General features: G+C 40.2%; 1 protein-coding gene across 1 annotated transcript in view; it reads right to left on the reverse strand.

The window, feature by feature from the left end:
- The window catches only part of LOC108570105 (low-density lipoprotein receptor-related protein 2), a 33,086-nt gene that overhangs the window by 7,026 nt on the left and 3,666 nt on the right, over positions 1–22,394 (reverse strand). Inside the window, exons 2-7 of the mRNA XM_017931895.1 lie at positions 10,652–10,783; positions 9,378–9,509; positions 9,044–9,295; positions 8,712–8,966; positions 8,339–8,455; positions 57–8,264 (exon numbers count right to left, since the gene is read on the reverse strand). Of these exons, the coding sequence (XP_017787384.1) occupies positions 57–8,264; positions 8,339–8,455; positions 8,712–8,966; positions 9,044–9,295; positions 9,378–9,509; positions 10,652–10,783 (9,096 nt within the window). The remainder of the gene's footprint in view (positions 1–56; positions 8,265–8,338; positions 8,456–8,711; positions 8,967–9,043; positions 9,296–9,377; positions 9,510–10,651; positions 10,784–22,394) is intronic.

A 22,394-nucleotide genomic window follows, 5' to 3' on the forward strand; every position in this document is an offset into this window, starting at 1 on the left:
ATTTAATAAATTTTTGTGCATTTATAAACTATTTGAAAGAGCAGTGCACTACTCACGACAGCCATCTTCATCTGAATGATCACCACAGTCATCCTGATCATCACAGCGGAACTGTTTCCTGATGCATTTAAAATTATGACAAGTGAATTCCTGGCCAGTGCAAGGCTTGTATCTGGAGTTGCAAAACTTCCCTTCATCACTACCATCTCCACAGTCATTGTCATGATCACAAAGCCAATTCCGATTTAAACAACGTCCATTGTCACAGGTGAACTGATTCTCAGCACAGGGTGTTGGAGTGGGACAGTGATGTAGGGTTACATTCTCATCAGCTCCATCTACACAGTCTGGATCTCCATCACACAACCATTTCTTTGGAATACATTGTGCCCTGTTCCAAACTTTATTCGCAGTACAGGTGAACTCAGTCTCTTCGTCACACTTCCTATCATTGCACTGGTGACGTTCATCCTCATCGGACTGATCCAAGCAGTCATTGTCTCCATCACAAATGTAGATCCTAGGTATACAATTTCCATTATCACAAGTGAACAGGTCGCCAAAGCAAGTTCTGCCTTCTGACTGACAGTAGCCTGGTGGTTCATCACTGCCATCCAGGCAATCATCATCTCCATCACAGTACCAGGTAGCTGGAATACATCTGTGGTTGGGACACCTGAAACTGCTCTGTGGACATGTTCTTTGGGCACAGTGCAATGGGTTCTCATCACTATTGTCTCCACAGTCATTGTCTCCATCACAAAGCCAGTATGGTTCCACACAAATGTTGGTCTTTTCACATTTGAGGTGATTAGGTGGACATGTAGTGTTTCTGGGACAACGTTCATGGGTCTCATCAGAGGTGACATTGTCTTTGCAGTCATTAATACCATTGCAAACCATTGATTGCGGGATACAGCGATAGTTGGCACATGTGAACTCCCCAGCAGCACAAGGGGGATATACACAGCCTTCCTCATCACTGCCATCACGACAATCGTTTTCATGATCACACTTCCAGGTCTTGAAGATACATCTACCATTATTACACCTGAATTCATTAGGACTGCATGAGTGGTAGGAACAATAATTGGTATCTTCATCAGAACCATCACCACAGTCGTCATCACCGTCGCATGCCCACATCCTAGAGATGCAGCGACCGTTCCTACAACCAAATTTACTAGAATCGCAGGTTACGTTCTTAGGAACACACATCCTGTCTTCGTTCACTAGTCTACTGTTGTCGTCACACTTGCATTCTGCTGAGCCATTTATTCCTGGATGACAAGATTGATCGCAGCCACCATTGGAAATATTACAAGGATTCACTTTGCACTGTTGCCTAGCTGCTGAATAAATGTGCAAGTCTCTAGGTGAATCCTCCAATCGTTTAACCAGTTCTACTTTGTTTGCTCCTGTATGCTTCTCAGCACGATAAACTCCTCTCAGCTGAAGATCTGTCCAGTAAATGTGCTCCCTAAAGACTGTTATGGCAAAAGGATATATGGTTGCACTGACTAATATCTGACGGTTCTTTCCATCCAACTCTGAACGCTCTATCTTCTCCCTAACTGCATCAGTCCAGTAGAGCATACGATCTTCATAATCAATTGCCAAGCCACTGGGTTGAGAAAGATCCTTATCTATGATAGCCTTCTTCAAAGAACCTGCCATGGTGGTTCTGAAAATCTTTCCAGACGTTCCAAAACGACCCCAGTCAGTGTAGTACAATGATCCATTACAAGGATCCACCACGATAGCCCTAGGCCTGTCTACTCTGGCAATCATGACAAGGTTGGATCCATCTAAATCCATTGCATAAATACTGTTGTTCGAAGAGTCTGTCCAGTAGACCTTCTTCTGTGTCCAGTCATAGGAAATACCCTCTGGATTAATTCCCTTATTGATTAATGTATGTATCTCAGAGGAAGAAGGATTCTCTGCTTGCATCCAAGCTATCTTTGCCCAAGGTCTGATTTGAGTGAACAGTAATTTCTTATCTTGGTAATCAAAGTCTACACCTACCACATTCGTTAGGTTCCCTACAGAATTAAATGGTATACTGGTGTTCTGTGGATCCATACTAATAGCTCTGATCTCTGTTCTGGTTGCAAACACCAGGTACTCATCCACATTCTCACAACTTTTGCCATCAGCAGCCAATTTTCCAACTGCACATTCACATTTGAAAGAAACTACGTTTTCCTTGGGCATAGCAAAGCATAATTGCTCACATCCTGCATTTCCATCTGAGGAGCAAGGATTTGCGGAATCTGGAGGCTGACTATTCTGGTCAAACATCACAATATCCCTCAACTTAGGCAAATTTGACCTCACTGTCGTTGGTAAGCTAATATTGGCCTGTTTGCTGGCCTTGAACACTGTTGCCAAGTTCCTGTCAACCCAGTAGACATCATTACCATAAATAGCCACTCCCATGGGGTTAGGCAAGTTCCTCCTGATGACCTGACGGTTTCCTCCAGTATATGAGACCTTCTGAATAGTGTCTTGCTTGGAGTCTACCCAGTAGACGTCATGTGTAACAGGATCAATGGTTATGTCACGTGGAGTGCTGATGCCAGAGGTGACTATGGGAACCCAGTTGCTTCCATCCAGATAGGCTTTGCCTAATCTTGGATACTGACCATAATCTATCCAGTAGAGATACCTTTTTATAGGGTTCACAGCTAATTCTCTAGGAGAATCCGTGGTCTTCTTCACCAGCACCTTTCTATTGCTACCATCCAGCTTACATACTTCTACATAGTTGTCATGAGGGAATACATTGGTGAAGTAAAGGTTTCTAGCCACCCAGTCGATGGCAAGGCCTCTGATACCATTAGAGCCTATACCTTGCTTCACAACATGCTGCAGTTCAGTGCCATTTGGCCTAACACGGAATATTCCATTCCATGTGCCACGGTTGAACTCTACCCAGTAGATCCAGTTGCCTTCATAGTAAACATCAACATGGAGAATATGATGGCCCACTCCAGAGATTGGTACCATTGCTTCCTTCGCGTCTTTCAAGCTGTATCCTCTGGCTACGTCCAATTGAGTGACCACAGCGAAGGTCTTGAAGGGTTCACAGGTGGTGTCACTGACCTTGCGGTACTCCATACCGCAAGCACAGACCCTGGTGCCCCCAGAGGCTGGAAGACAGATCTGCTCACAGCCTCCATTGTTCACAAAGCATGGATGATCACCAGTGACCCTTTTCTTATAAATAGTCAGTGTCTTCAACTCAGAATCATTGTCAATTATTGTGGTAGGGTTACCTCCATCTGGTAGATCTACTCTTTCTATTTTGTCATACCTTGGATCGAGGAGATATAACCTGGACTCATGAACAGCTAGTGCTTTTGGCAATGCTATATTCTCTGAGACTATTTTCCTCAAATTTCTTCCATCTGTTGAGATTGCCATAATCAGAGCTGGGTATAATGAGCTGAAGTATATAGTCTTAGAAGGAATGTCAATTGTAATGGCCTCTGGTCTCTCTACATTGTCAACCAAAATTATGGGATTTGTACCATCCATATTTACCCTTCCAATCTTCATAGGGATGCCAAAGCTGCCATCATCTACCCAGAATATATGTCCCTCCAGAGGATCAACGCACATAGCCTTTGGTTTAGCTACAGAGGTCTTGTTACCATCATTGGCAAGCACTATTGTCCTATATCTAATCTTACCATCCACCTTTATAGCTTCAATGTTGGAGGCATATTTGTTTCCTATAAACAGATTTCTTCCCAACCAGTCGAACGCCATTGCAGACGGTGCTCCAACGATTCCACTTTCTCCAGAAGGACTGGGGAACTCTGTTCTGTTACCACCGTTGTATGGAGTCACATAAATTGTGCCATTCTCATCGTCGTCGTCCTTGGTCTGCAACCAGTAGATCATTCTCTCTTTTCTATCGTAGTCAATGAACTTTCCACCTTCTACTCCAACTACAGGAGTGATGTAACCTGTCTTTGTGCTTCCTGGTACCAGAGAAACGTCCACAATCTGTGAACCACGCAGAACCATCAGATAAGGAGTCTCTTCCTCCAAACACTGTCCATTGAACACTAGTTTGAATCCAACTTGACACTTACAGGTGTAACCTTGTGAATTTGTAGGGGACAACAGACAAAGGTGAGCACAGGTGGCATTTGCACAAGGATTTGGAGTGATTGGCTGTAGAACTGGATGATGAACATGTATTGATAAGGGTTGGGATATCAAATGAGACACCACTGTCTGATTCACACCATAGAATTTGTGAGCAGACAAAACCCTGTTCAATTGTCTATCTGTCCAGTACATAGTGTCCTCAAATAACGTTAAGGAGTGAGGATGTAGTAAATAGTGAGAGCTAGCCAGTACCTGGATCCTCTTGCTTCCATCATAAAGACACGTATCGATGAAATCCAATTTACTGTCAGCAAAGTATATTCTCTTATTTGCAATGTCCAAAGCAAGACCATTGGGCCAGTAGATTTTTGTACTAATGATGGTTGATCTATTATTACCATCCATGCCAATCCTTTCTATTCTTGGATTCTCACCCCAGTCTGTCCAGAATAGCCATCTAGCCCCAGGTCTGGGATCCAAACACATACCTCTGGGCTGTGTAATGTTCTCTTTAACCAGTATCATTCTACTACTTCCAGTTTCCTTAGCTACCTCAATGGTGTTCAGTTTAGAATCCAACCAGTACAAGTTCTGACCTATCCAATCATAGGCAAGCCCTTCCACCAGGTCCAAACCAGTCGAAATCACATCCTCAGGGTCCCTACCCAGATCTAACCTAGAAATCTTCTTTAGTTTCATGTCTGACCAGAAGATGGTACCTGTGTGCATGTTACTAGCAGTTGCAACAACGTTCTCTACATTAATTGGTACCCTTTCCAAGGCCAGATCTTGTAGATCAGCCACAAGAATTGTATGCCTGTTGGATATGATCAAAAACCCTGCACTGTGATTGAACGCTTTACAAGTATGTTTGTCCTTCTCTAAAAGGTAACCATCAACACAATTACAGTAGTATCCACCTTTAGTATTCACACAAATTTGAGAACAACGTCCAGGTGGCTCACATTCGTTCAGGTCCTGGCACGTGTAACCATCCTCGTTTAGTTCCTCACCGGGAGGACACGTGCACTGTTTACCCATAGGTGTGTGGATACACCCATTGCTGCAGTAGCCTCCTCTGAACTCACATTCCTGAAAATTGCATCCTATACCCTCGTCTGCGCCATTGGGACAGTCAAATTTCCCGTCGCATACACTGGTTATGTTCACACACCTATCTGTCACGTTTGGACACTTCCATTGCTGGGACTCACACTTGAATTCAGGAGCTGTGCAGGCGTGCAGCTCAGTATCCTCGTCAGACCCATCGCCACAGTCGTCCTTTCCATCGCAGATGTAAGCTTTGAACACGCACTTTTCGTTTCTGCACTTGAAGAATCCTGGTTGACACCCTACCTGTCCGCAAGAGGCTGGCTCGTCTGACCTGTCCTGACAGTCTGCAGTACCATCACAGTACCAACTCCTTGGAATACAGATGCCTGAGCTGACACACTGGAATTGCTTGTCGGTGTTGCATTGGTCAGGAGCCAAGGAGGGACAGCCAACCTCGTCGCTGCCATCATTGCAGTCAGATATACTGTCACATTTGTATGAATCAAGAACGCACATCTTCTGATCGGCGCATGTGAACTGGCTGCTCAGGCAGGTCACAGGTGGACAGCCTGCTTCGTCCTGCTGGTCGAAACAATCTTTGTCGCCGTCACAGACCCAGGCCTGCGGGATACAGTGGCCAGTAGTAGGACAGGCGAACTGGAAGTAGGAACATGTCGTAGCTACACAGAAGTCTCCCTCATCAGAATTGTCTCCGCAATCGTTCTCAGAGTCACACTTCCAGGTACTGGGTATGCATCTGTTGTTGGCACAGGCGAACTGGTTGGCGCTGCACGTGACGTTTGGACAACGAGCTTCGTCGCTATAATCCCCACAATCGTTCTCAGAGTCGCAAACGAAGCCTATGGGGACGCATCTACCGGACTTGCATTGAAACTCGTGAGGAGCACAAGTAGGTTTGGTGCAGTTTCTTTCATCACTGTTGTCCAGACAGTCGTTCTCACCGTCACAAACCCAGGCGTGGGATACGCATCTTTGATTGGCGCAGGTGAAGTCCCATGTATTTGGACAGGCCTCTAGTGGAGGTTCCGCCTCTGGATCAGGTGCACAGGTTTTACCATTCCCTTGAATGCGTTCACCATAGGGGCAACCGCAAACTCTGGTCAGCCTGGCGGTGCCGTACTTGTTGGTGCTATTCTGAGGAATGGCGAAACATAATTTCTCACAGCCACCGTTATTAATAGAGCATGGATGGTCTGGTAGAGAAGATTGAATATCACGGCTGTAGACTTTTACGCCGTAGAGTCTGTTCGTCTCAGGCTGGCGCACCAAAATAGACTCCTGTTCACCAGTTTCTTTGTGAAGCCTGATAATAGCATCTAACCTCCAGTCAGTGATGTACATCCATTGCTCATGAATGGCCATAGAGAAGGGATGTCTAATCAGCAAGGAGTTAACCATTCTTACGTCCGTACCATTTAGGTTGGAATGTTGCACATGATCTAATAGAGCATCGCACCAGTATAACCTGTCTTTGGCAAAATCTATGGCCAGGCCATTGGGCCAACCTAAAGTCAGATTTTTGAAGACTAACAAGTTAGTACCATCGGTGTAGGCTCTACTGATATTAGCAGGCCTGTCCCATTCTGAGAAAAAAATGTATCCCTGGTTAGGATGAATCACAATGGCTCTAGGCCTCTTCAAGTTCTTCAGCAATGTTCTACGATAGGTGACGTTCCTAGTGCTCAAGACGTTCAGTGTTCCTTTTCTAGAGTCGATGTAGTACAAGTTCTTGGCAGCCCAATCAACTGCAAGACCCTCCACACCTTCGTTCTGACTGGCTAAAACGATTTCCCTATTGATACCATTTTGACGGACCCTGTAGATCACGTCTTGCAAAACGTCGCTGTAGTAAATGTATTGATCATGCGCATCATAGTCCAGACCGACGAATCTGGCTCTCCTGGAGACCACAGGTGAGATGGCATCGCTGAATCCCTCCATCACAGGATCCAGCACTCTGCCCTTGATGAATCTCTGCTGTGAGTACATCAAGAACTCCTGGACCAGGTTGCAATTCCTCTGATCACTGGATAACCTCCAGCCTATGTCACAGGCGCACCTATAGCCTAATCTGTTCTCCTGGCCGCTAGCGGCAGTAACTATGCACATGTGTTGACAACCACCATTGTTGTTTCCACAAGGGTTCCACACTGTAGGTTGGGTGAGGGGATGCAGGGCCTTAATCCCCTTTGCGTCCCTCATTTTGAAGATAGTTTGTATCGAATAATCACCTTCTGTCTTGTCCACAACCATGATGGCTTGTTTTGTGCCATCTGTCCAGTAGATCTTGTTCTCAAAGAGGGTCAGTCTTGTTGGGGCTGGTGTATGTGGCCCTCTGAGCACCATGACTCTGTTTCGACCCATATAGTCAGCAGTTTCTATATAGTCCAGCTGAGAGTCACACCAGAAGATCCTTCGAGCAAACACGTCTACAGCCACGCCAGATACCTTGTAAGCTGCTTCAAAAACTACTGGGAAAGCTGCAGTGCCATCCATATGAGCCCTTAGCACTTGTTTACTATCAGCTATGAACATTAAGCCAACCGTAGGGTCTAAGCCAATGTCAGCTGGATTAGTCAAGTTGGAACTCAACGCAATACCATGGTACCTTCCATCTAACTCTAGCACATCAATCTTCTGGGCCACAGAATCCACTACATACAGCTTCTCTCCTATCCAATCCACTGCAATTGCCACTGGTCCCCATGAACTTGTCAAGTACATAGCCACCCTGGAATTGGAATCTTCATGGTGTAAAGGCTCTGAGTGCACTTTCTTGGTCTTAATATCGCTCCAAAAGAGCAGATCCCTGGAATAAAGGTAGTCCACTCCACTGGCACCTGTGGTGTTGGCCACAATGACCTTGGATTCACCAGTGGCAGACATCCTCCACACAGCTCGTTCTTGAGCAACTAATAATTCCAATTTCGCACCAAAGTGCTGTGTAACTCGACATTTGTTGCTTGCCTGGAGTGCAAAGCCTGGAGAACAGCTGCAAGTGTAGGAACCCTCTGTGTTCTTGCATAGCTGCTCGCAGAAGCCCCACTCCGAACACTCGTCACGATCTGTCCAGTGAAATGTAAATAAGAATATTGCAAAATATAGAAGGCATTAGTAGAGAGGAAGAAATTTGATATACCTATGCAAGTCGTTGAATCATTCGCGAGAACCCAGCCTGCGGGGCAATAGCAAACTCCTCCCGTGGGAGAGGCCCGACACTTATACTGACATTCTAGTGATCTACATATAATCGATGCTGTAAACAGAGAAAGTAAAATATTACAACAAGCTTTCAATTATGCTTCCAATCTGCCAAGAATGCAATAAAACACACTTATTCATTATGATTCTTACCTAGTCTGAATATCCACATCAATGTGTACCAATTAAAACAGAAAATAAAATAGATGCTCTTTAATTGATCAATTGTCATTTTGAGAAATGTGTCCAGAGAATTTATTAAATATCACAATTATTCAAACAATTTAATAAGTGAAATGTGTAATATTTACAGCAAGTAGCTGCTTCATCTGCTTCATCCTCACAGTCAGACTTTCCATCACAAATCTGAGAACGGTCAATGCAGAGAGGCTTGCCATCAGCTGTTCCCCTGGGGCATACAAACTTGTTTCGAGGACAGGACATTGTGGTGCAAGACATTTCATCAGAACCATCCTGGCAATCCTTGTAACCATCACAGACATAAGATTTTGGAATGCAAAGTGAATTTGCACAACGGAATTGATTGATTGTGCATGGTTGAAAGTCTAAAAATATCCAATTTTAATCATGAATCTTTCATTATGCTTTAACACATAGCCAAGGTATAATATAATAAGCTTACTGCAGTTCTCCTCATCACTATTGTCCTCACAGTCATCCTTGTAATTGCACCTTGCAGACTGTTCAATGCAACGTTGAGTGGAATTGCACCTAAATTGATCCAGTCTGCAAGGTTTTGCATTTGTGTCACACATTTCCTCATCTCTGCCGTTTCGACAATCCAAATAACCATCACACTTCTTTTCTTTTGGGATACAGAGCTCTGGTGTTGTGCCACCACACCGAAAATCATCTGGTTGGCATTTCCTATAATCTTTTTAACATTGACACAGTTAGTAATCTATTCTATTTTTTCATCTTAAGGAGTTTGCAATATTATAATACGTAATACTCACTGCAACCAGCTTCATCAGTCCCATCAACACAATCAACAGTCATGTCACATCGTTGATGGGGAGGTATACAGTAAGTCTTGTTAAAAATGTACTGGCCACAAGTGATCTGACCAGCTTCACAGTCTGGTGGCGCTGTAAACAATTAAACTTATTAATTTGACATGTTGCAATTGTGGGATTGACGCCGGTCGACAATCGATTCGGCCAATTTTTTTTTTTGTCATAGGAATGGCCGACAACCGCGGTTGCTGACCAATCTGCTGATCATCCTTACTTATTTATTTGGCCTAACCTGATGACAGGTTATCAAGCGTGTATGTGTACGTATGTTTATATGTGGATAAATTAGTGATTGACACCTGACGAAAGAATCGCCAGGGAAATCGTGAGGTGCAGATCACCAAACAGGCAGAACGATTCAGAGCTTTGAAAGAAGTGAAAGAAAGAAAAGCGTGTTATTAATATATCCCGGTTTTTCACAACCCCGATTCGCACGCAATTATTTAACAGTCACTAATCTGGACAATGCAAGACTTTAATAAAGCATTCATCAATTTGTATTTTCTATGGTGTATTACCATTAGCAGTACTTTCAATAACAATGCTAATTAATGGTAATTACAAGTAACCAAACTAACTATTGGTAATATCGGCCTGGTATCACTATTATTACATTAATTTTTAATTTATCCTTTCAATTATTTGCATATTGCAAACCATGTGCAAATAAAACAATTTTGAGAAAACCTCCAACATTTTGCTATCAGAATAGACGCAACGTCAGTAACTCACTCAGTTATCAAGTGTTATCACATCAGTTACATAAACAATGTTTATATCATTCCAAAAACAAGAGAAAAGCATAAATGTTAATTCTTGGCAAAGTAGATTTGTAATAATTAAATTAGTTACAAATTCTTAAACAAAAATTTTCCAGAATTATTAAAATTACATAATACTAGAAAACACTTGTATTATTATCAACGATCTAGAAATTAAATATCTTGAAAAACAAAATTATATAAACGCGTGTCGAATATAACAAATTGTTTTCGCTGAACATGTTTTGCTTTTCTTGAAATCTCGCGTCTGCCGTAAGCGCACCGAAGAGGATTCGAATCTTCCTCCCGGAAGCATTTTTCTCGCCCACCACAATTTTCATTCTTTTGTGCTGCAACAGTTTATCATCAGGACACCGGAAACGCTATAACCATCAACTTTTGCGTCGTTACTGTAGCGAGTGCAGTTTTAAAAAATATTCCAAAAATACTTACAGCAAGATTGAAATTCATCGTCCGCGCCCTCACAATCTTTCTGATAGTTGCAGACTAATGTGGCCGGTATACAAGTGCCATCGTGACATCTAAAGCTATTAGAGCTATTAATGCCGCATAAATTGCTATCGGCTGTAAAAAATGAAAAAAAAAAAAATTATTTATTTTCTAATTTAATACAATTTAAATGTGGAGTGGGCCATAAGTCGCTTTACTATTTAGAAATTGAATAACTTTTCTTTTATTATGTACTTTTAAATTTTTATTCCAGAGCTTGGAAAAAGCTTATTCAATTTTTACATGGTAAAACGACATATGAGCCACCCTGCGTACATTTCCCACTAAAAATTTTAAAATTACCGCCAAACTAAATCTACTTAACACCGTTAATGAATTCGATTCGATTATCGATTCTATATCTATCGTACAATATATCGTCTATATTCAATCTATTGAATCACGTATCGATGTAAAATGAAATAAAATTGTTTTTGTTAATAATAGAATGTTTCATCAATCTGGAATGTGCATATCGTCTAAAACATTAACGATTCAGGAACATCGAAGCAGGAACATTCGTGACACGTAGTTCAATGCATCAGTGGCGTGATAGGTGAAAGGTTCAATGGATGGTGGGAGCTCCCTCTTGAGATATATATTAAAAATCCTTTTTCAGCGAGACCGAAACAATCCCGATTCGAGGAATCGAACGATGCTACCTTATTTTCCCGCGTTTTCTCGACACCGTCTCACGAGCAAAAAGATAATAAAAATTACAGCGTTCGATTCCTGGTTCAAACCCGCTTCCCACAGATTCGTAGATAAGACACAATCTAGAATCTAAATTTCGAATGAAATAAAATTCTTTGATAGTAATTACAGCTCGCGATAAATGTATATCGTACGACGTAGAAGATGTAACGTGTAATCTGAAATTATTGATTAGGGTACAAACTCTCTGCAAGTTAAAGAGAGCGAAAAAATAAGTTTGGAAATGTTGCAACATAACGTTACGCAACCACGAATATTTGAAACGTCTTAATAAAAATATAATTTTGTCAACTTCAATGCTGAACATATTTATTGAAAATTTCTAGCTGGTTAATTAATCCGTGAAAATCACGGAGAATATTCGTGGAGTGAAGAAAGTCGTCTTACTGCACGAGATATTAGTACACGAAATGACAGGCGTGATTAACATAATTTAACGTCGTTCAGAGCGACGCTGATGAGGCTGATGATTTTGCTTAAATGGATCAGAATCGAAACGATCGAACACGCCAATTAGGTGCGCGTTACTTACTTTTCCTAAATAAGAAAGAAATAGAGGGGAAAAAAAAAAAGAACAGAGTAACAACGCAACGATTTCGAATTTTTTCATTTCAGCGGCTGACTTTCTATAAAATTTGTGGAACAAATGAGCGTACCTGGTGGCTATTCAACGCATGAGAACAATCCCCGTTCTCAATCCGCGTTGCATGTGTACTTGTGATTATAATTACGAGCGGTAATTACAAGAGCGCAAATTACAAAATTTCAACGCAAGACATTTTCACTAAACGATCGACTTATCTAATTCGCATACCTCACTTTCTTTTTGTCCCTTTTATCGAAAGAATTAAAATAGAGTTATATTTCATTTCAAATCTGTTAATGAGAAAGAAAAGATCACGAGAAATTCGAATGTTTGAAATCCGAGGATTTTTTAGTGTGAAAGGCGTGGATTTTTAATGAACCAATTTATCGATGGATCTCTATGGCGTAGAACAGCGAAAAAGGAAACGAAAAGAAGCAGAAAAAGCGTCGTCCATGGACTGGAGACAGAACGGTACCGACTGGCACCGAACAGATAGAATCTCAGCGGAATCTAGCTGGAATCGGTTATCTAGCACGTACCTACCTACCGTATATGTGCATCCTTTCAAGGATAACATCAACAGGATGCTAAGCCTTTCTCGTTCGATGACGTACGCTGAATAATATTGGCTCTTACTGCCACAAATTTGCAAGGACACGACGATATACAGGAGTAGTTTTTTAAAATTCCCCTAGAGGCCAGAAATTATAATTACGACTTAACGATCGAGCTACGACACAGTGTTATCGACCTGGAATTATACCTATTAAATCCAATATGGATCTTCTTTTATTTATTGTATGTTAAAAATAAATCGGCACAAGTACGAAGGCAGGGTAGGGAGGTCATAAATGTAAGATAAAAGTATCGGTGGTTTCATTTCGGAAACATTTTAGCGTTGCTGGGCACGAAAACGCCAATAACGTGTCCTTGGCAAGAAAATAAGCGGTCCTGTAGAGACGAGTGTTGATTTAGCCGCGACCGAAAACGACACGTTTCATCTCATAAACATTTCCCCACATGTTGCAGTCCATAGTACGTGCATTTTCGTCGAATCTCAACAATGATTATAATTTTAATAAAGAAATATCTCAGTTTGTAAAGAACATTGTAAGACAAGGAAATATGATTTTACTTCAATCTCTCTACGGATATGGGGGAATGTAATTTTGACGATTGCTATTAAACATACGAAGATACGATCTATTTTCAAATAATCATAATTTATTTTACTACGTCAATTTTATCACATAGAATCTTATATTACTTTATAACCTAACAACGATACACTCGTGAAATTCCTTGCGACACACCATCGCCTAACTGGTTCAAAAAAGGGAACTATTCTGAATAAACCGGCTTTTAAGCAACATCGATCGAAAGGCGATCCCAGAAACGGCGTCTCTCCGTGCAGCAGGTTGCCAATTTTCTCATCTCCGTTGTACATCGTGAACAGAGGTGCGCGCTATGTCGTTAGTAGGAGGGAGCGAGACACCTAGAGCGAGGGGAACGGATGGGGAGAGGAGAACAGTGCACCGCTCGTACCAGGCGGTGCGCCCTGGTACCGACGGCACGCCAGTAGACTCGGCCAGACTCAGCAAGACCCGATCAGGAGTCGTGGAGGAGAGCCGAGGAGGGTGGGGAGCTCAAGTCAGAGAAGTGCACTCGCCTACCTTCGTTCCTCACCCTGATCTTTTTTGTGCGATCCCCTCGCGACCTTCTCTAGTCGAAAGGCTCGATAGAGAGACTTCCCTGTATCGAGGAAACCTCAGCTCGGTTCCCGTGGGACACGTGTTTCTGAATAATTCACCATGTTGACAAATCTTGGGGACCTCGTATCCCAACGAAATTTTTCCTCTAACAACGTTTTGAGTGTACAAAGGGTACACTGACCACTGCCAGACATATCCTGAATTAATTAATATATATCATCAAATTTTTCCATCGTCGCCTGCCTTATCAGGTAACATCTTGACCTATGTTTTTGAACAGATCAACACATTAAGGTCCAATGGTTCTGTAACGATAGAAAATTGATAGACTTGTAATTATAGACACATTGGTCGCTCTTCATTGGTGGAACAAGTATTCAATCGGCCGGCACAAATGGGATTCTATGTTTACCGGAGAAATCCGGGCCGGTCAGCCGGACACATAGAGCATTCATTGTATCCAACGCAACGATCGTAAACTCGTAAGACAGTTTTTACCTGCCTGCGAGGATCTCAATGATTTGAAATCACTTTCACTGACTGATGCGAACACACATGTACGCACGTCTACGTATTTAATTGCTCCGAGCTAATTTTGCACAACGTTGTATGCACGATCTTCCGTGTTCATTAAGACCGTTTACATAGCAGTGGAATGTCCATACCTTTGTTCCCCGCATGGACATACATATCTATATCCATAATTAAGGTAAATTATGGTATATAAATTATGGTAAAGTACATAATTAAAATAAATGACCCTATTACCGGACATATAAGAATGTGACCGTTTAAATAGATATTTCCTATATCGTATAAACACATTTTCGTGAGGTATTGATTATTGAGATTGTGGGTCTCTCTAGTTTTCTAATTAAATCAGTTTTCAAGTGTGATGTGAATGTTTACAAGAAAATTATAGTGAAAATTACAGTCGGTCTGATGTCCCCTTTATTGACCTACTTGTGCCTTCTACCGACCGTCTTATGTCCCCATTACCGTCCAGTAGTTTCAATTATTACACAGGCAACATTTTGTCTATTATAAATTTGTTTCCATTAATGTAATAGTGGGGAAAAGTAAAGTGTTTCTTTTGCATATGAAATACCCAGTGAACTAATTGATTTTCATCGTCAATTGTTAATACTATAGTTGATCCACTTCTAGTATTATTGATGGCGTCAACTCTTTTTTTTATCACACAATGTGATTTTTTTAGATTCCTCAGATTTTATTTTAGGAACAACCTCCTTTAATTCCTTTTCCGTATACTTCACGTGTTTACATTCTTCCTTCTTTATTTTAACCATTACTATTTTCTAGAGAAAATATATTTATGCTAATTGGTATTCAAAAGTAAACGTAGTCATTAATGGGGTCATTTACTGTACGTTAGGATGAACGGTTCGGCGTGACTCAGTGATGATCGTTTTTGAAACATAGCTGAGCTAAACTGAGCTGGCGTGTCTGGAATCCGTCTTAATCCTTGATTGTTAATGTGGAGGCTCGCTGACTAGGTTAGGTTAATTAAATGTCTACGAACTATCATGCATAATACAAGTGCCATATAAGATGTTACTTAAATTTCTTCATTCCTTCTATTGGTATTGAAGGTATTTATGGTTAGGTTAGATTAGATTAGGTTACATTGGATTAAGCTACATCCTAAAGTATTATTATCCATTATACAGGGAGGTATCATATTAGATGTTGCTTAAATTTCTTCATTTATTCCGTTGGTATTGAAGGTATCCATGGTTACGTATTAGCAGGGGTACAAACGTAATATTTTTGATCGTTTCAAACGTTCGCCGATTCCCCGCTATTTTTTCGTTACTTCAGCCGTAAAAAGAGCGCGCAAGACGTCGACTGTAAAAACACGGTTGAACATAATTCCGGTTTAATAGCCCGTAATTTACGTCTACGACGGAATCGAAGAATCTCGACGTGTCATATAACGGGTGGCCAATAAATACAGCCTTGTCCCGATTCTGTCGTTCAATCTAGATTCTTCGAGACCGAAGACAAAGGGGAGGAGAAGGGGGAGAGAGAGAATGATGACCTAAAAAATATATCGAATATCAAAACGAGGTGCTAACGTACGACCTTAATTTCCCGCCCTGCTGACTTCACGACTGCTGCAATTGCTCGAGGCGTCGATACTAATCAGATTACGTGTTTGAAACTGTTCAAAAAGCAAGTGGGACCACTTAATCTTCAATCTCTACTCGATCGAAATAAATCGTCATTTTCTCTTAACTGGACACGATTAAAATATTAGTGTATATAAGGAATTAGTTGGCCATTTTAATAGAATTACCGTAACATCGAAAAGTTCGTTATCAAATATCGAATTATCCATGAATAAGTTACTTTTAACGTATACAATGCTTGTCAGACAACGTTGCAAATTTTAATGCAAATTCAGATGATAAATAATCAGTCGCCACCGCTGCCTTTCATTATAGGACAAATCAATTTTAAAGAGCTAAAATAATTTAAAAGTTATATATAGGTATTTACATGGAAAATTAAATGAATACTTTGACATAATGTTGCACATATGTAATTGTCACTAGGTCACTAGGTGTAAAAACAAAAATTATTTTTAATGTTTATAGATCTACATTAAAATATGCAGTATCGATACATTGGAGGTTAACGTAAACGTGCCTCACAGTATAATCAGAGGCTGAGATTTGTCTAAATGGAAATTCCATGTTGTTTCATAGAAAGCATGCTCTTAAACAGCACTAAAGTCGAATTCGTTCCTCTCACGACACTTATGGCCACGTGATTCTCTCACAAAAGTATTCTTTTGCTCATAAAAGAGCTTCGATAAAAAGAAAAGAACGTTTTTGTGCGATTGACGCTTTCTTACTTCATATTTGGAATAGTTTACGAAACTTTCAAGACGATTAACATGCATACGCGGTGAAATTAATAGATTTGACGCCTAAATACAGTCGATAATTCACGAAAATTTATCGTATAAATTAAAATAAAAAATAAGTTGATATAACTTACCAATGTATGTAGTTATAATTTCTTCTAAACTAGCCTATTCCATCTGAGCTTTAAATTAAAAATCTTTATGTTTTTCAATCGATAACTGACCCCGTCAAATTTCGTAAGTTATTGCATAAATGTCAACCCACATAAAATCCCATATTTATGGTAATTATTTCCAAACGAATTATAGAATATTGAAAAATATAAATTAACTAATGTTGCAGTCCACTAAATTACGAACTCTCTATAATATCTTCAACCTCTTATTTTATTAATAGATGAGAAATGAATATCCTGAAGGGTTAAAAATCGCGTAACAACAGGCTTGTTGTGAACGTCGCTTAAAGAAGCTCCCTTCACCCACAGTATTAATCGAGCATTCGTCTCTCCGTGGCCTTGTAGACACGTACTACAAGTACAGTAGGTATGAGTCGAACGGTTGAATGGCACACCTATTTACGTGCGTCTCGATTGCCTGCCAGTCGCCATCGTTCGTTGATCCGACTCGCTCAATTCACTCGGAACTTTTCGGCCAATGATACACGAGAAGAAATACTTCTGCCCATTACTACATACTATTACCAATTATAAAGATCCCACCTTCAAATTAAACCAATTTTTTTCCTCCTGTTATCTCATACCATTAAATTCTATAAATTTATTCATCCGCATAAAACAGTGTACGACAGTGTCGGTAATTTTAAACATTTTTGGAGGTGATTGTTCTATTGTCGATAATTGTCGCAGATAAAAAAGAGCAATGAGGGGACATATAAACTCTCGAAATGGCTCTGTTTCAAGCAATAAGGGCTTACTGCATGCTTGTTCCAATTCCAACCATCATAGCACACCGCAGTGCACTTCCTTTCGTTAGAGCCGATTCTGCTTTATAAAACCAACATCAGTCAGCCTTCGATGTATGTACATCGCACGTTTCTCCTCGCTAAAATACAAACTGCACAATGCGCGCAGTTCTCCCGGCTGATTCAGTTAAATTACTTTCTTTCTAATAAAGTAGATGGACGATAACTTCTTGCCGCAGAATAACTTCTTTTCATAGTACGTGTCATTAACATGTTTATTATCATTATTAGTACTGTTATAATAATAATAATAATAATACTAAGAACAAATTATACAGCATAATATACTTTTGTTTATTAAAGTACTGTAGTTTTACACCAAATTGTACAGTGTAGCATATTTTTGTTTACACTATGTTATTTGTACTATACTTTTGACAAATACCGTCGATCGCAAATTAGAAAGGAGGAGTGATTGGACGGAATGATTAGGGCCGAGGGAAGGAAAGCCAAGAATCTTGAATAGAGGCAACGCGAGGCCCAGCATTCGCATTCTTTCTCGTTGATATTCTCCGATCGTGGCTCGATGCGCCTTCCTAAAGGTTTCCAGGTCGTCCACTGCGATTCACATTTACCGTCGTTCTGCTTACCGAAGTTTCAACACAGACTACGTACAAGATAGACCTAGCATCTTATGAGACTTTTTGTCCAGGGCTTTGGGGCTGAGAAGACCTTTACCATTTTCGTGTCGCTACCAACGTTACCGATTCAGCATAGAATAAGATTACAACATTAGTAGTGGCTGGAATTGGAATTAAGCGTAACTATGAAATTACAAATAAAAAAGTAACGTAATTATTTGTTAACACATGATTCATCACATGCACGCATTCTACTGCTGTCAAAAGATCATGAACAGTTCTACCCAAGCAATCCAATATATGTATGTATCTTTATATGTAAATTTAATAAAAGAAGTTTTTTTGCATCTGTCGACTTTACCATCTTTGATAGTTGAATTGTATGTATACACGTCACGTTTACTGAAAGTTGGCGTAAAGAGAAAATAATAGATAAATCAACTAGTCGAGGCGTACTGACTTTGCACGCTGACATTAAGAATTGCAATTCAGTCAACGGCAATCCAGAACCGCTAGATTCACGCTATCCGAGCTCTCTCATAATCCCATGGGTGAAAGTTGCAGTTTCCCACGCGATCGACGCGTAGACGAATCAATGGGGATCTTGGTACTTTTATCCGCTTTTGCCCGTGCACTTATTCAATCGTTCATTCATTCGCTTATTTACTTGCTTATCGTACTCATAACCTATCGATCAATTATTTATAGCCTTTATTCGCTAATTTATCATCCGGCTCGAGTGTAATTGAGGTTACTTGTTCGTTCTGTCAATAATCCATTTATTGCAATTAAACGCTTCACTTAATTACCATACGCCTATAAATATCCGTATTACTGTAGACGGTTCTTGGCCTAAAGTATTTTTTTTATAAATATTATCCGCTGCTCGGCGAAATCGTACTTAATTGATTGATTGAAAATATGCGTCCTCGCTGCTCCGTCAAATGTGCGCGCACGTAGCTTGGATTTTCAGTCGTCATTTCCTTCAACAAGTCATATCATTCGAAAAACTTTTATTCTACAATTTCTATTCACTCTTTAACATAGAATCACTAATTTAATTCTTTTGTATACATACTGTGTACAACTATTTATTGTACGGAATATAATGAAAACGTCTAAGAGGATCGTCTTACGAGAGTTAACCTCTCCCCCCCAGTATCTAAAAGACAGGTATGTAGTCAAGAGGCCCGTATCGCAACACACGAACCGTCGACATAGAAACAAAGGAATAAAGACGGACAGCAGAAGGAAAAGAAGGAAGGTGTAGAGAAGGCAGAAGGCAGAAGACAGAAGGAGAACGTAGAGAATCGGGGAGGCATGGTCCCGCTATCCAGTCGGCCGCTAGGCCGAGGTCAACGAACCTCAACTCGCCTACCGACTTTACCTGCCAGCCTCGAACCTGCCAACCTGGCTTGACTTCGAGGCTATCGGCTAGGATATTTCGCCTACGACAGCTTCGCTACGAGACATTTCCTGTACGAGCTACATGTAACAACGTTCTTTCGCAATCTCCATATAAATCATAGTAAAATCTAATAAATTAATATTCTTCGTGAGAAAATAAGTAAAAAGTGTATAGTAATATTTTCTCACATACACATCGCTTCCATAAAAATTGAGCTTGAAAATATAAACCGAATGCACGCGCATCTGATTGTGAGTGCACTTAACGCTAGCATGCGCGCACGTTTTACATTCCACATTATTAAAAGTGCAACAAATATTTCGAGTGTATAATAATCTTGTTATAGGCTAGGATTTTCACTCAATAACTTCCTCGAATATTTGATTTTTATCCGCGAACAAAGATAATTCCCAATGACATACTTTTTACCGCGTTGAGCATATCCATATATCGATTTGAGCATCCCATTATTGGTAACGCTTTTGCTACACGAAATGTCGATGGTCCGTGCGTATCCTACCGAAAACTGTTGAACTTGGTCCACTATGATCTGTAATCTATACCGTGAACTATTCCCGAGTTCAGAGAGTCCATTGACCGTGAACCGAGGGGCTTGCAAAAAACGTTTCATGTAAATTGTATCGTGTTACGGTTTCACATGTCGCCCCGTATACCCCGTGTGTGGCAACGTCTCGATGTTAAAACCTACATAGTGTACTTGCTCCAGGCTTAAAATCGTCCTGGCCTGTTCCACCACCTGACGGATATGCCTTTTTTTAACCGACCGTCTTCCGTATTTGGTATTTATTTGACCGTTGCTAGAGAACGAGTAACAAGAGCTACAAATAATATGTCCTTCGTTTAGCAGTCTAGGGAAAAGCTCGACTTTCTTGAACAGCAATTTTTGAAATATTATTCTTCAACATTTTAAGGGATTTTTAATTTCAATTTAAATTGATGGTTCCGTCGTAGGTTTAATGTGTGTTTCTGTGTGAATGGATAGATTAATGGTCGAATTCTTTAACGATTATCAATACGACTATTAATCGGCTATTGACAGTTATCGATACTTCACGACTGACAGTAGCGGCTTTTATGAACTATACGTACATATAATGTTGGTAACTTTTTTTTTAATTTTTTACTACTTTTTCTGTTAATATTAAACTTTTTCAAGATTAATACGCAAGATTATTCTGAAATTTTAAAAAATTGAGTAAATTACTCCTAATAATATTCAATCAAACATTTTTAATCGCCTGAATGTGCACAGACTTTGTTTTTTCTTCGAGGTCAAAGGAAACGATGTTTCCTGAATACAGAAGAAGATAGCGGTACATCGATGAAAAGTTATTAAATTCGTGATCATCGAAGAATCTCAGCTAAAAGTCATCCAGTTAGAAAGTCCTAATTCGTCTTTTCCACTAAATTCTGAAAATTGATAATTATTTAAGCAAAATATGCTAAGTATTCCGTGTTTCTGAAGGGGATATCTTCACAGTCAGTGATTTATTCGGTTTATTATTATTATTATATCGAGGTTGGTAGATCTACCTGCACGGCGCGCGTGCAGTTATTAGCACGAGAAAAAGAAGTGGCACGAATCAGTGGGTCGATGAAACCCAAGAACCTTGCACTCGAGAGTTGTCTGAGTTTGCAAGCTCTGATTCCTTCTTTCTTCTTCCAAAGAAGGAGAAAGTTCCCCTTTTGACACGTCAAAAAAAGACACTGCACAAATGTACAATGTCTATTTTTCATGGATAAACAAAGATGATTACAACGTCTCCCAAGTGATATTGTTCACGGAATTCATTGTTGCTCACGTATCAATAAATTCGATTCCTGGAAATATTTGTTCATCTCAGTTGTTATCGTGATTTTTATACTGTGATCTTGTCAACGTGACAACCGTTATTCATTAACGATATAACACGCATGCAAGATGGATTAAGTTTTCTTGAAAAGATAACGCTCTGTGAGTCTTATTTAACAATGTAAAAAAGACACAAGTCAGAAAGAGTATATTAAAATTGCAGATCATCTGGGTAAATTTATGGATGAATTATGGATTAACATACATCGTGATCTAGCTAGTACGTATAATAATGAAAAAATTTAGATGCAGACATAATTATGCGTTATTTTAAGGTTAACACTCGGTCGCCATATTTAAAAATGCTATATTCACGAAAATTTCAATATTACAGTAGTAACTAAATTTTACAATAGGAAACGGAAATTGTACCTTCTAAGCTAGTAGTCAATGTCGTGCAACCACAAATTATGCGCTTACAGATGTCGTATAAATCCGAAGAATGACTGGTCCAGTCGGTAATTTGTGTTTCAAAACACGGAAAGTTATGTCCCCTTGTGACGCATGTCGAAATACAATACGGCGATCACTCGAAACGGCATCGAATTACGTAGATCTATGAGTATCCGGATACACGGCACTTTTTTTCAATTTTAGCAGTTTACGGTGGTTCAACAATCTTTTAGGATACTCAAGAAGAATATCCATGTATTACGACGCGTATACACTAAGAAGGGAACTCAATAAGAAAAAGATGAGAAAAGTTTTCTACAAAAATAATGATCTTAAGAATAAAGACGAACGCCTTTTAGTTACGATACACTTTTCCCCATACAACGATCTTTGATTTCAATTATCTACTTGTAGAGCTTGATTTTCAGTTGACCTCAAATTTATCGTCTACCCCAGATTGACGTTTAACCTCTCAAGGTCGAGGCATTTAAATCCCCGATTCGCAGTAACGTGCTTTCCGTTCCGGTAGCCTCGTGTCTATACA

Source organism: Habropoda laboriosa, unplaced genomic scaffold, assembly GCF_001263275.1.
Source record: "Habropoda laboriosa isolate 0110345459 unplaced genomic scaffold, ASM126327v1 scaffold9, whole genome shotgun sequence".
NCBI lineage: Eukaryota > Metazoa > Arthropoda > Insecta > Hymenoptera > Apidae > Habropoda > Habropoda laboriosa.